The sequence below is a fragment of the Trachemys scripta genome, chromosome 4 (assembly GCF_013100865.1).
Source record: "Trachemys scripta elegans isolate TJP31775 chromosome 4, CAS_Tse_1.0, whole genome shotgun sequence".
NCBI lineage: Eukaryota > Metazoa > Chordata > Testudines > Emydidae > Trachemys > Trachemys scripta.
The window spans coordinates 85481219-85495838 of NC_048301.1; the positions used below are offsets into that span (position 1 = coordinate 85481219).

At 41.1% G+C, this 14620-nt stretch overlaps 1 protein-coding gene across 1 annotated transcript; it reads left to right on the plus strand.

Moving 5' to 3' along the window:
- Positions 1-11029: 11029 nt before the first annotated feature.
- Positions 11030-14211, plus strand: LOC117875764 (P2Y purinoceptor 1-like). The gene is made up of 2 exons (XM_034767132.1): positions 11030-11056; positions 13029-14211. Exons 1-2 carry the CDS (start codon positions 11030-11032, stop codon positions 14007-14009), a joined length of 1008 nt encoding a protein of 335 aa, XP_034623023.1. The 3' UTR covers positions 14010-14211.
- The last annotated feature ends 409 nt before the right edge of the window (positions 14212-14620 follow it).

The window sequence follows — 14620 nt, forward strand, 5'->3', positions numbered from 1 at the left end:
TGTGTATGTGTATATAATAAAAATAGTAAATGAAACAATGAATTCACACTATTGTGACTCTTGGATAATGTTGATCACTAATTTGGCTCCTGAACCACTGAGGTCTGAGTATCACTGGGCTAGAGTGTCAAAACTGCCAAATCCAAGCTCTGCATGTTGAGATACTGGCAGTGAATGTTCAGCTCAGCTGTTGCCACCTCTTACACAGAGACAGACAATCTAATCTTCATCTCTTCATTACTTGCATCTGAAGAAGTGAGGTTCTTACCCACGAAAGCTTATGCTCCCAATACTTCTGTTAGTCTTAAAGGTGCCACAGGATCCTCTGTTATATTTTATTCTCTTCTTTCAAACTCAGTTGTGACAAGCATCCATTGTAGACTCTGTGTTTGGCACTCCCACTGGTGAATCTGGAGTCTGGTCCATCATTGCCAGAGAATTCACTTTATTTTCAACATTCAGCAGATGCTGCCACTATTATTAAACAAAAGGCAACAGGCCATCAGACATTATCAGATCCTCTCTGGGAAAAACTGAAGACGAATCACAAAAAGCACTTGGATTGATTCCATCCAGACTTCAAAGGGGTTTAACTCCAAGAAATGAATAAGTACAGGTGCAGTGACAATATTTTAATGCAAACATAAAATGACACTAGCTTGGGAAAGAATGCTGTGCAAAAGATAAAGTAGACAATGTGATTATCTACCATGCTGTTGACTCTGTAACCCTATGTTTGGTGGGTTCCTTAAGTGGGTATCCAAAGGTAAAGTAAGAACAGTAGTAGGAAAATGAGGAGGAGGAAAGCAGCAGCAACAAAAGAGAAAAATAAAAAGAAAAATTGAGAGAAGGTGAGCAAGACGGAAGCAGATAAAATGTAGGGGATGATGTAGCGATGCCTTGATACATGATTGTTATGTTTTATGCTAGGGTATCTTTCAGAAGCGCCCAGAAAAGAAGAATTAAAGCTCATTTGACACTCTCAAGAAACAATAGCCTGGCCTTGAAGGCCAGCAGCATAGACAAAGGGTCAAATCCTGGCTACATTTAATTCAATGACAAAAACACTCATTGACTTCAGTGGGTCCAGGATTGCACCCAAAGAGGGGTACATTGTAATGGGAAAAAATCATAAAAACTTGTGAGACACATTGTTCAGTCATACAAACAAATGATGGGCCCTCGCAGAGAACCCTAGTCTACTCTTGTGACAGGTATGGCAATGTCCTGCAATATCCCTGAAAAACATTATTGAATTAAGTTTAAGTTTGGAGTCCATTGTATTAAATGCAAAGGTTTTGTATTATTGTGGGCTGGGATGGTCAAAGGACTATACTGAACAATGTGCCAGACAAGAATGGTTTTTTGGGACAATATGTATGAAGTGGATTTCCTGGGAAATATCTGGGAGGAGGAGAATAGAAATTCCTCCCTCTACTCCCAAGTTATGTAAAACCCCAGCCTTTTGAAGCTACATCCTGTGAAGGGAGCCTTTGTCTGCTGATCACCTGTTACCTGAAGCCAAGATCAAAGGCCCAACGTGTATAAAGGAAGACTGAACTATTCATGGGTGTGAGAGTTTTGACATAAAGCTGTTATGAACTTTTAATCACAGAAAAATCCCTTTTGGGGGGTTTGAAGGACTGACTCTTACCAGAGCCATTATTGAAATTGGGCATGGGATGATCTCTGGTATGTATATTAATATGCACGTAGGTTCTTTTATTGTTTTAATATCTTTTCTCTGTAATGCTCTTACCTTAAGAATAAATGTGCTTGCTTATATGGGGCCATGTGGTAACTTATAATTGGTAACAATTACAGTGGTTCATAGTGTCTGGAGAGAAAGCAAAGCACAGACACTGGCCTGTTTAGGCTGTCTGGCTTGCTGGGGTATTGTCACAGTCCAGGGCAACTGCACTTGTATTTCCCCTCAGTAGTCCAGCTGCACAATTCCCAGCACAGACAGGTTGCCTAAGGACACTTGCTTTCTTTCTCTTCAGAGATGGTTAACAGGTCTGATTGCTACAGTTATAAGGTACCACACAGCACTTCCTATGCAAGCCTACTGTATTCTTAAGAGAAAAAGCACTCCATGCCAATAAACATGCTGGAGTTAACCGCAGCCATAACATAGATTCTGGCAGGAGCAGTTCTTCAAACCCCCACTCCAGGGGGATCCCCTGGGGTTACAAGTTCATTGCACTATTGCACAAGTTCAGATCAGTACAAGCACTCAGTCTCTCAGACATTGGTAGGCCCCAGTGTTTCCAACCCTACCATAAGGAGCAGGGCCCTCCTTGGACCAGGGGTCCTGGCCCTTTGCTTGAACAGGAAGAAGACCATGAGCCTGTTTAAAACCAGGCTCTTTCTCCAAAAATTCTTTCTTTGTTGGTCCCTAGAGAATCCATTCTGAACTAGGATATGTGCACGTCTCCATAGGGGTAGTTTTCAAGGATTGATAATGGAGGAAGTACATAGTGTTTCCCCATCTCCACTAGAGATGGTAGAATGATGTACACAATTGCATTTTTAATGCCATGTACCCTAAAGGTATTAACTCTAATTCAGGTTTCAGAGTAGCAGCCGTGTTAGTCTGTATCCGCAAAAAGAAGAACAGGAGTACTTGTGGCACCTTAGAGACTAACAAATTTATTAGAGCATAAGCTTTCGTGGACTACAGCCCACTTCTATATGCATCCGAAGAAGTGGGCTGTAGTCCACGAAAGCTTATGCTCTAACAAATTTATTAGTCTCTAAGGTGCCACAAGTACTCCTGTTCTTCTTTTTGCAAACTCTAATTCAGTAAGGTTTAACTTTATTCACTAAAGTTTAACTAAATTCCATAAGCTTTGTTCAGGCTATTATAGGGTATTGTCAGTCTGTCATAGGGATATCACAGTGTAGGCTGGGAACCGTGCAGCCTGGAAAAACTCTGGTCAGGAGGGAGAGAGATGTGGGTCTACACACAAGACAGGTGACAGCTGAGGAGCAGGAGCCTACAGTGCGTGCCCTTGGCAGACTACAAGGGGGAAATACAGGTGGAGGTGCCCTGAACTGTGACAACAGCCCCATACTACCTCCATTAATGTAACTGGCAAATTTTCAATGGGGGAAAATAATCAAAGCTTTTATTTATCTTGCATGATTACCAAATACCCAATAACAGGGGCTGCACTCAGAATATACCTCGTCTGTTTTAACATGGTACAAGAGGAGAAATAGTGCTAGTGCTAGTTTTGTCCAGTGCACCTGTTTGTGGCTAGTCAATGTTCTTCCTTTATGTTCCTCATTTGTCCTATGCAAAAATGGGATGGGCATTCTCCATGTATTCGGATGTATTCGGACGCCTGACAGTACTGATGGGCAACGTAATGAACTTATATTAAATATCAAGCAAATTCATGCTATACGTAAATTAATTGTAATTCAATTCTAGAAACGTAAGTGTCCCATTAGTAGGTATGTGGGAGAGTAGGTGCTCCAGCTAGGGTCTGGAAGGTAGCATGCTACATCATCAGAATCTGCACATTTCAAATCTGTCTCAAAATGAAGCTCAGCAACACACTGAGAAGATGCACTTGGAAAATACCTTGTTCAAAATGAAAGAGACACTGCATCCATAAAGAGAGGGGCTTTTGGACCTGACACCCTGAAAGGGTTGGAAGTCAAAGGCGCAACACACATTTTCAACAGTTGAACATCTACCCCTCTGTTTTTAAGCACTGGCTTGGTGTCCTTAAATGGTGACACTGAAACTTAGGTTTTTGTTCTAGTTTAAAATAGTTAATTACCTACTCTCAATTATACCCATACATAAAATGCTTTATGAATTGCATTGCCATGGTTCAAGGCTGTATTTTGAGAAATCAGCTAGGAGAGGAGTGGGATATGAAATCTGGCAAGGAGATCTCTACTTTGAAAGATGCCTAAGAACAGTCCTCTGCCCCAATAACTGAGTCTTCTTTCTTAATGAGAAATGATAGTCTAAAATGTGAATTAAGTGAGTTTGGTTTCTTTAGCTGTTGGACAAAGCAGCGCTGCAACAGTTAACCAGGAAATAACACCTTTTTCTTCGAGATTACTAATTGACCTTGATTTGTCATTTTGTAGTCAAACAGTCACAGCTGTTGCTTGAGAGTACACTATGCACTAACTGAACAGCTTGGGTCAGGAAAGGAATAGAAATCTATATAGCTCTGCTCTTAAATGAGGAAAAACTATGACATATATATATGAACATAAACAGCTTATTTTTAAACTGAGGTGGATTTTTGATATACTTTGTGATTTAAATTGGACCATTGCTGGCAGCAGGATACCAGACTAGAAAGGCCAATAGTCTGATCTGGTATGGTAATTCCTATGTTCCTAGGTACAAGAGCTCCTTGTGGAATGTTCTTTCCACTCACAGGGGCCAGATGCTGATCTGGTACATGGTCAAATCCAGAGTAATCTCATTGATGTCCCTGGAGTTACTTCAAATTTACACTGGTGTAACTGAAATCTAACCCAGCCCAGGATCCTTAGGTCCAGCTGCTACATTGTAAAAGCTATTAAATCAATAACAGGGTATTTAAAGTAATGGCTGGTTACTTCTAGATGGAAACTAGCTACATCGTTAATGAGAGCTACTAATGTAACATACTGCAAACCATGCTGAAAATGTACACTTTGCAGGGCCTGATTCGATTCTCATTTACATTGGAGTTAGTGAGGTATAACTCCAGGACAATCACTAGAGTTGCACTGGTGCAAAACTGTTGTTGGAGCGGAACAAGCTCCATCCATGTTGATCTACGTACAGTCAAGAGCTAGTATTGCACTGGTAACCACACTCCAATCTTTGCCTATGAGCACTCATTCCTGGCCTCCTAAAATACTATCACGAGATCAAATTCTGAGTTTACTGGTGGAAATCTGAACTAACCTAAGTGAAGTTTAACAGTTATTCTGGTTTTACATCATCCTAACTAAGAGCAGAATCTGTCCCACTGAATCCCTGCTCCTTGTAGAACTTATTGACACAGGCCCATGTACCTTCTCACATAAAAAAGAAAAGCCTCTCATATTGCTGAATCCCTCCTGTGCAAACATTCCTGCTCCATCTGTTCCATTTCCACCAGCCACCTATTTTTAGCCTCGTGAACCCCACTATGCTACCCCTTTCCTAGCCAAGACAGGATTGGTATTCTCACCTTTACACACAACCTACTTAACATCATAACCTTAGAAGTCTTCACTGGCATCCCATTTCCAACAAACACAAAGGGAGTTTGGCATAGGGAGATGGCACTGAAATATACTGGGGCAGGGACATCATAATTTCTACTGACATGTGCATTAAGTAGCTGGATCTTTTATAGAAGATTCATGTTTTCCTCCCCCATCTCGGCATACCTGACATGCTTGCCATCAATGCTATGTACAGCAGCTAAACTGTCCTGCACTCAGCAACAAAAAAACTTTGGTTCAACATCAGATTTTCCCTTATTCCATTTACCTCTCATCATGTTGGCCTTTGTTGATTTCCCGCAACTGTTTCTTTGTGCAATTTAATAGAGAAAAAATGTTCCGGAAGCATGGACCATATGGTAGCTGACTCTTTGCATATATTGTCAAGAGTAGTTTATGGAAAAGGTATAAAAATGCCCCGTCAGGAATGTACTAAAATGGAAGAACTGCTAGGAAGGTAGAGAGAAGTCTATGGTGTGTTACCATATAGTCACAATGTAACACTTTGCTATCAGTGTCTCCTGAATAAACATTTCAGTTGACATTATCCCATTAGCAGAGTATCAGTAAACACTGCAGTGTTGTAGACAGTTATTTGTTCCCAGGTATTGCAATGTATTCTAGAAACTCTTTGGGTAAAATCCTGACCCCACCTGTAAGAACCTGGGCCCAAGGGGATTTTGGTCTACTGTCATTTCCACATCACCATTGGAAACGTAGAGTAGGGGCTTTGGGAGGACCATATGCAGGTAGACTGTAGGCAATACCACCCAGCAGGGCCTGTGTGGTGGCCCTTCACACCCTAGTGATTGGCTGATGCTAGTATTTAGACCAGGAAGCCATTATGGGCAGCTGCCTGAGCAACAATGCAGACTGCTCCAGAATCTGCTCGCTGTAGACCCTAGACTCTGGCTTCTGACCCTGGTTTGTCCTTGACTCTGCTAGCTGTCTGCAACTTGGTGCCTGACCCTGACTTCTTGGCATTCTGATCCGGCTCACTCCCAAGCCTGATCACCGTTTAGCAGCTGACTGGAGCAAACAGGCTGTCCCTGGCCAGCCCTAACACCATGAAAGTACAGCTGTGTGAATAACAGATTGTTCAATTCAATGGCCATACCAAAACATCTAACTTTAAAAACAAAATTTGTTTCAGATTGAAAAAATATGTATTACATTTTCAAGATTTTTTAAAAAACTCTTTTTAGCATAAACTTGAAGTGTATTTTGACACGAAAAGTTTTTTGAACATTTTCTATTTGAAACAAACATTTTGATTTTTTTTTTTTACTTGTGGAGGGAGTTAGAGCGGATGGAGGTTTAAACCAAAACAATTCTGCAAATTCAACACAAATTTGTGATGTCTCTTTCATAGAAGCTAACTAATAGTGAGGCAAATCAGAAACAAATACAAGAAAACATTTCCTTACACAGCCCACAGCATTCACTGGCCTTGAAAGTCACAGTCAAGTATTGTGGCTGGATTATTTAAAAAAGGCTGGATTTTGCCTCCAGTGAGAGCAGTTATATTTTTTGCATGATAAGTTAAACCTCGTGCTGCCAGATGCAAGCTGCTAGCATACAGAAGTCAGGAAGGATTTCCTCCTTTTTGCATAGCACTGCACTGCACAGCTGGTTATGTACATCAGAAAAGATTTTGAGCTTTCTTTGAAGCAATTAAGAGAAAGGATGCTAAACTCAATGTGCTAGTTTGCAAATCCTATAGGCCAGATCACACCCCTATAACTCTGCTAGTGAAAGAGTTCTCCAGGCAATTTCCACTTCTCTATTGAAGTAGGATTCAGGTGTCTCTTTGACACTGTTTTCTTGCCTCCTTCTAATGGACATTACAGAGGACTCGCTATTCCTGATCCCAGAGAAAGAGCAGTTTCACACAATATAATTGCTGAATGTAGCTCATTGGAACACCTAGGCACAATGAGATGAGTTAAAGGCACATGGCAGCCTTTAATTAAGATGTGACATTGATTAAAAAAAAGGTGTAACCATTATTTGACCTCACTTGTGGTTTGTTCTTAAAATTGTTCAAGAGATGAAATAACCAAACTTTAGCTATATTTATTAGCTAAAAACAAAGCAGTACAACATGAAAAGGAGATATACATACCTTGAAAAGGAGATATACAGGAAGCAATTTTATCTCACAGCATGATTTAGCTACACAGAAGATGTACTTCAGTGATACGCATTTCAGCTAGTAGTATTTATAGTATGATTTTTACAAGTTACAGAACTCTTTACATTTCACTAAAATCCAACCCACCAGTTCTTTAACTTCTTGTTTTGTGCTCTGTGGTTTTTCTTATGAAGTTCCCAAAAAGAGATTCCAAACCAGCTGGGTGTAGAGGTACAGTCTAACCTGTGCTAGACACACCTCTCATGTAACTTGGTTTCGATAGGCCTCCTATTTTCTAATGACAACACTGACTTCAACTTTGCAAATGTTGTGGGCTACTTGACGTGGGTGAACAAAGGTGTGGAGAGTGCATAACATGTTCCATTAACATAACTTCCCAAGACATATCTCTAATGAATATTATACTAATATCATGTACATAATACCCATTAATGTGGTGCATACGACACTTTCCATGTATGTATTGGCTAATACGTAACAGTGGACTGGATTAAGAGAGCCACCTGCCATTTACACATGAATGCACAGCAACGAAAATGTAGTTATAAAGCAATGGCTTCCTCTTTGCTGTGACATAAAACGGAGGGCCAGATTAGATTAAAATGTATGAAAAGCCATGGGAGGAGACTTTTTACTTGAAAAGCTTAATGAAGTATCCATTATGGAGGTTACCCCAAATTGTCCCATTAAGGGAGAGGTAGGAAGGGGTGGGATGTTCCTCCACACACATAAGAAAGCCACTTTTAGACCTGATAGATCCCAAAGGACCTACACGGAGACCCTATACCTGCATAGTGTCTCTGGCCCCCATAACACATTCCCCCCCAGTACCAATGGGGTTGCACTGTCAGGAAACCCTCTAGTGTCAGCTGCCCAGTGTCTCCTGGTTGGACATAGGGAATCTGCTGAAAGACACGTACAGCTTGTGGCTGTATGGGGAACAATGTGTATCACACCCAGCCTCAACCCCTGACAGTCGCTGACTCTCCCCTCTTCCCCATGTGGAGCCCAGACTTTGCAATACTCTGTCTTCAGCCACTTGATTCACTCTCTGCATTGTTCTACTCTGCGGTCACTCCTCTGCACTGCCAGTCACTTGGCTATAGCTTTGTAGACATGACCATTTCTTTTGCTCTTGCTGACATCAACCATTTCATTCACCTTTCACGAGAGGTTAACCAGAGTTTCTGGCCAGCTGTGTTCCTCTGGCAAGCCAGAAGTGCACTTGATACAGGACAACTTCTTACTTCTGGCCATAGCTAATACATGTGAGCACTTACTGTTTCCAGCTGAGCAGTCTGTGTGGTAATGTGAGATTAAATGCCGAGCAGCTGCATTTGAACCAGAAGGTTGCTTCCTGTTCCTGGGAAATGAGTGTGAAGTTTTGGAACTGAAGGGCTGGGAAACATGTTCCCATGGGATTGTGGGATAGAGTGGGCAGACTCTGAGCTATGTCCACACTGCAAAATGTGTGACCCACTTGCCTAGCAGGGACCATGGGGATGAGTCTAGAGGGGTTCTTGCCCCAAGTCACACTCATTTCTGTATGGACAAAAGGGGAGCTTGGGCTTAAACCCGAGTCTGAAACCAGCCTTAGTGCGATGGGTAGACACCCCTTCCCCCGACCCAATGCGGTCACAGAGCCCAAGCTCCAACACAAGCCCAAATGTCTACACTGCAGTTTTATAGCTCTGCAGCCTGAACCACACAAGACTGAGGCGGCTGACAGGCCAGCCAAGGGAGTTTTATTGCAGTGTAGACATACTCTCAGAGCCCCTTTAAGCTAACTGGCAAAGGGTACACCCAACACACTGTCTTTAGATTATTTAGCCAAACAGTGTCTTGTAAGGTATACAAAAACTGGTGACATGCTGGTTATTAATATTATTATGTACGGTTAGTTTGTAAAGCAATATGTATGTGTGCAGGAAGTATGTTCCTAAAATATGTTCAGCCAAGCATTCCAAGGAAAGCAAATAAACAGTCATAAGCAAAGGAATGTTGTTTCACCCATTTGCCTGTGTCTCCAATGTAAATTGAGCAAGGTGAGACCAGAGACAATGGAAATACATTTACATGTAAGGTAAAAACTCTGATTAAGCCAATCGAAAAAGCAAATTGACCAGAGGATGAGGAAGACAGCATGGCATTTACAAGCAGGGGAGAGAAACTTTGTCTGGATTTACTTTGTAAAGAATACAGTTCAAAGGTTTACTGGACTATAAAAGGAAGGGGAACGAACCGCTTAGTTATCCAAAGAGGACAACCCCCTCTGACTCTGTTAGAGTTGGATCCTGAAGGGCTGAAGATGCTGCAAACTTGATGTAAGTGAGAAAACTTCTTAGGCAAAGATTGCAACTTCCTAAAATTGAGTTTTAGTCACTAAACAGATTGTTTTGTGTTGGCACCGTACCTGTTTCTTTTTCTCTCGCTTAGTATCACTTAAATCTCTGTTCTTTATTACTAAACTTAAACTTGTTACTATAAACCATCTCGGTGCTGTTATATTGCGTTAAAGTGTGAGTCTTCAGTTAAACTGAGAGACTGGAGTGCTCACTGTCTCTTTGGAGGCAGCAAACAATCATTTCTGTGAGTGTCCAGTGTGAGGGACTGGACACTGCAGAGAGATGTTTCTGAGGGGGAAACAGGTTCACTGACTGTTACCTGCAAGGCAAGGTTAAGACTAGCAGAGTCTCTCCAAGTTTGCGGGTGAGGCGGACAGGGAGCTGATACACAGTCCAAGCCCCAGCAAAGCATATGCCTTGCTGAGGCGGAGGGGTAACACAGTGACTCACTGTTCTGGCTGTCCTGAGGAAAGAGTCACAGCTGGTGTTATACTTATTGATGCCACAGTGATTATATTAGAGAGCAAGACAGGAAAATCAAAAAAGCAGGAAACCTATTTCTTTGAAATGTAACACAAGGTCATCAGCTAATCATATGAAGGGAATGACCTCAAAATTAAAAGTCATTTTGAACTTTATGTTAATGAACTATGAAGGGGAGGGCTATTCAGAAAACACTTGCAGTGTGAAGACTGATTATCTCGGCAATGAGGGGAAACTGAGGCGGTGCATCAAAACTGAGGCAGTGGATGGATTTGAAGCCAGACAAGGTAAGTTCCTGCTTCAGGGACCAACAGAATGCTTGTTATCTTATGGCTAGGAGGATGTTTTAAATTCAAACTACAGTCTGGCAGTAAATCACTCTTTTCTTCTACACAAAATAAGACAGAGGAGCCAACTTATGGATAATGAACAGGAAGAATTGAAGCTGGGCATGCATAGAAAAGGCTGGTTGTGGGGAAGGTGGGTTGGTTTTTTGTTTTTTGCATCTAGCAGCTGAAAGAAATTAGAAGCAAAGGGAGAATTTGGAACCATACAGAAAATCTATCTTAACTCACTTTCAGCTTTGGGAAAAAAACACTTCCGATTTCCACCCAGTGTAATCAGACACCTGCCTATGTATGGAACACCCTCCCCTCCTCCTGTGCAGACGCAAAGCCATTATATCGGTGATATTATTCACACATCTGTCATGTCAGGGAGCTGGGCAGTTACCTTAGTAAGTGGGTAATTACAGGAGTAAACAGCTTTATTGCTGTTTCACTGCAGCAGTGTATACAGTACAGTGTATGGGATGAGGATGGGGAGAACACCTGGCCAGGTAGGTGCTTGCCATGTCTCTCTTTTTTGGGGGTGGTGGTGGTGTTCATGATTTCATATGAAGCTTGATGTGTGAAGTTTCCTAACTCAGTGTTTAAGTACAATTACTCTAGTCCAGGCAGTCATGGGCAATTCTGGGACTTTATAGTTAACTACTGCAAAAGGTATCCACAGTTTATAGTTCTTAGCACAAGAAATGAAGTAAAGAAGCGACACTATCATCAAAGCAACACTTTCTTTGTTCTGTTTAGAAATACAGATTTTTACAACTCATTTTAGAATCTCTTCCTTGCAGTCCTGATACAGTATGGCAGGTGGTGGTAAAGGAATGAAAATAGAGCACAGTCCACAAAATATACAAGAAATGGGCAGGGGGGAGGAGGAGGAAGGGAATTGTTTCAGTCTTTAATATTATACATTTAACACAAGTAGATCATTTCTTATGGTAAGAACTGAGGTTTAATTTGATTTTTAGAGCCAGATTTTTGCATAATAGTATCCATTTCTGTGAGCATTGAATAATTGTGGATTCATTTTGTCCTTGCAATTGTGTGCTTCAAATCAAGGCTTCTAGATGACTAAGTGAATCAAATGTTGAACAAATTATGGCTGACTGAATGTTTGGTACGTAGTCCATCTGGCCAGAATGTGATGTCTGTACTCATGAGGAACAATAATTTACACCAAAGGTACTCCCTTTGAAATCAGTGTGGCTAGTTGTGGATTAACATACTTCCCAATGTGCGGAAGGGAATACAGTGGAATAAGAGGAGAATAAGTTTGCAAATCTCTTTTCAGGAGTCTAGTGAAAAGTCCATTCCAGAGGTCCTGGTCCCTCACTAATTTCTCTGGGACTTGTCTCTCGTTGATGTGAGAGAGGATAAAATACAAGTTGGGGATTGCAGATAGCTGGAGTCCCCAGGGATTCTTCGCTAAAAGACATAGTCACAGCAAGGGGAACAAAAGACCATATAGAATGACACTTGTTGATGAAACAGAACTTCTAGCTCTCAAGTCTTCCTGGTGACTTGAGTGTACAGCAGTGGATGATTACTTTATTAAGTATATTTTCACTCCTTTTCTCTTCATTAACTGTCTGCTCACAGTTTTCTCAAATCTATTTGCTATTCAAAATTGTAATTTCTGTGAGTGCATTTTGGTCCATAGCTCCTTTCACAAGAAGATAGTTCATTATGGATCTCTAGTATATGAAATTCAAGCTTTGTTGACTAGTTTTCACTTGGCATATAGGTTACACTGCATGTTTTTGGCCCCTGATTGGTTGAACATAATTTCTAGAAACAGGTTTTGGTGCAGATAGTCACAGCTACAAACTAAAAATGTGTTTACAACAATTATGCTCCAATATTTGCTTAAAATTTGCTATTTCTGGGAACACTCCCACCAGCAGACTAGTTTGCTTGGAAGTTCACAGAAAGCAAACACAACATGGATATAAATTCAGTGAAATGAATACTAACGTATACTTTTCACTTTGGCCCCGCTTTAGCAATGAAGAGTCAGAAAAGCTAGTCTTCTAGTTTGCACTGTCTTAAATCAGGATTAAGTCCACTGAAGTCAGTGGAGTTACATCAGTGTACATGACAGATGAATCAGTCCTGGAGTTACTATTATGGGCCTTGATCTAAAGCGTATAGAAGTCAGTGGCAGTCTCTATTGATTTCAGTGGGCTATGGATCTAGGGTGACCAGATGTCCCGATTTTATAGGGACAGCCCGATATTTGGGACTTTTTCTTATATAGGTACCTATTACCCTCCACCCCGTCCCGATTTTTCACATTTGCTATCTGACCACCCTACATGGATCAGAACGATATGATTTATTTGTCATGACAAGACCAGTGAGCGAAGGCTCAGACATCTCATCTTGGATATGATGGGAGGTGGACAGACTTTATTAAGTAGATAATGTTGAGCTTAAGTGAAACCAGTTTACTTTGTATTTGGACAGAAAGCAGAGGCAGACTTCTGTGGAAGTGCTGGCACCATCCTTGGCACGATCCAGAGGACTCTCATCCCAGGGACCTTCCTCTTTATCCTGGCTGTGGGACTAACTTTGAACATGCCCGTCATCTGGATCCTCGTGTTCCGGGTGAAACGCTGGAACAGGAGCACTATTTTCCTTTGTAACTTAGCTTTGGCTGACATCACTTGGATCTTAACCCTCCCCTTTCTGATCTACTACCATCTGAATCAGCTGCATTGGATCTTTGGAGATGCTCTTTGTAAGATTACCAGGACAATTTACCATGTTTGCTATTATTGCAGCATCTACTTTGTCACTTGTCTGAGTGTGGATCGCTATTTGGCTATAGTGCATCCGCTAAAGTCTCTGTGGTTGTTAAATAAACAACAGTCACTACTGATTTCCCTCTCCATATGGGCAGTAACTAGCTTGGCCAGTGTGCCAGTCCCCTTTGTTGCCAGCACCCAGATATGCCCAGACAACAAAACTATTTGCTCTCTTTATGTATTTTCCAGCTCCACCTATATAACGCTTCCCTTTTCCATGTGCTGCACGGTGGTTGGCTGCTTGCTGCCTTTCATTGCTATCTGCTACTGTTACTGCAGCAGTGTCAGGACACTGCAAAAGACTGGCCTTCATCACTTTCAGAAAAAGGATAAGCTCACCAAGCTCATGTACTCTGTTCTGATAATTTTTGCACTCCTTTATTTCCCTTACCACCTGTCAAGAAACACCTGCATCTTCTTAAGAGCATTGTGGCCCAATGGCAATAGGTCCATTGAGAATGCAGACACCGTGTTCTTTGTAGAGGTAGCAGTGTGTAGCCTTAATACTTGCATCAACCCTCTCTTCTGTTTCCTGGCAGGAGGGGATTTTCGAGACCAGGTTTGCAAAATAGCCTCTTCTTATTGTCACACCAAAACCTGGAGGAGTCAACAGCAAAGGACATCTGTGTACCCAGTATAACTTCATTCCCTCACAAAACTAATTTTGTCAAGCTGAAAATTATGGGAAAAATTTTAGCCCAATTGAAGTCAACAGCAAAACTCCATTGACTTCAGTTGTCAGGAGTTCACTGTTTATATAGTACCTTGGAGATGCTTTGATCTCTCAGATTTGTAAGAACCATTAACTTGGGAAATTTAATTCTGGAGATGTGGGAGATGGTTATAAGCAATAAAATTATTCAGGAAGTCCCAGAGACTAAAATTTGTGTGAATCCTGGTTCCATTTTATTCAAAACACCAAAAATTAAGGAGGTAGTGAACAGAGCTGGCTGGAAAATGAACTTAATGTCACAAAAAGTATTACTATTTCAAAAGGTTCAAAACGGATCCTTTTTTGGTCAAAATTGAAAATGTTAACAAAATGCTTACTAGCATTTTTCACTTACCAGAGCCCCCATTCCAATGAACAAATATGTTTGTTTATTGAATCTTATTTTCAATGTTGATATAATTGCAATAAAATTTTCAATACTATTGATTTTTTCAAAAATATTTTTAAAATGTAATTTTTAAATGAAAACAAAATTGTATGTTGACCATTTTTCATAAATTTTGTTTTGAGAACAGCCC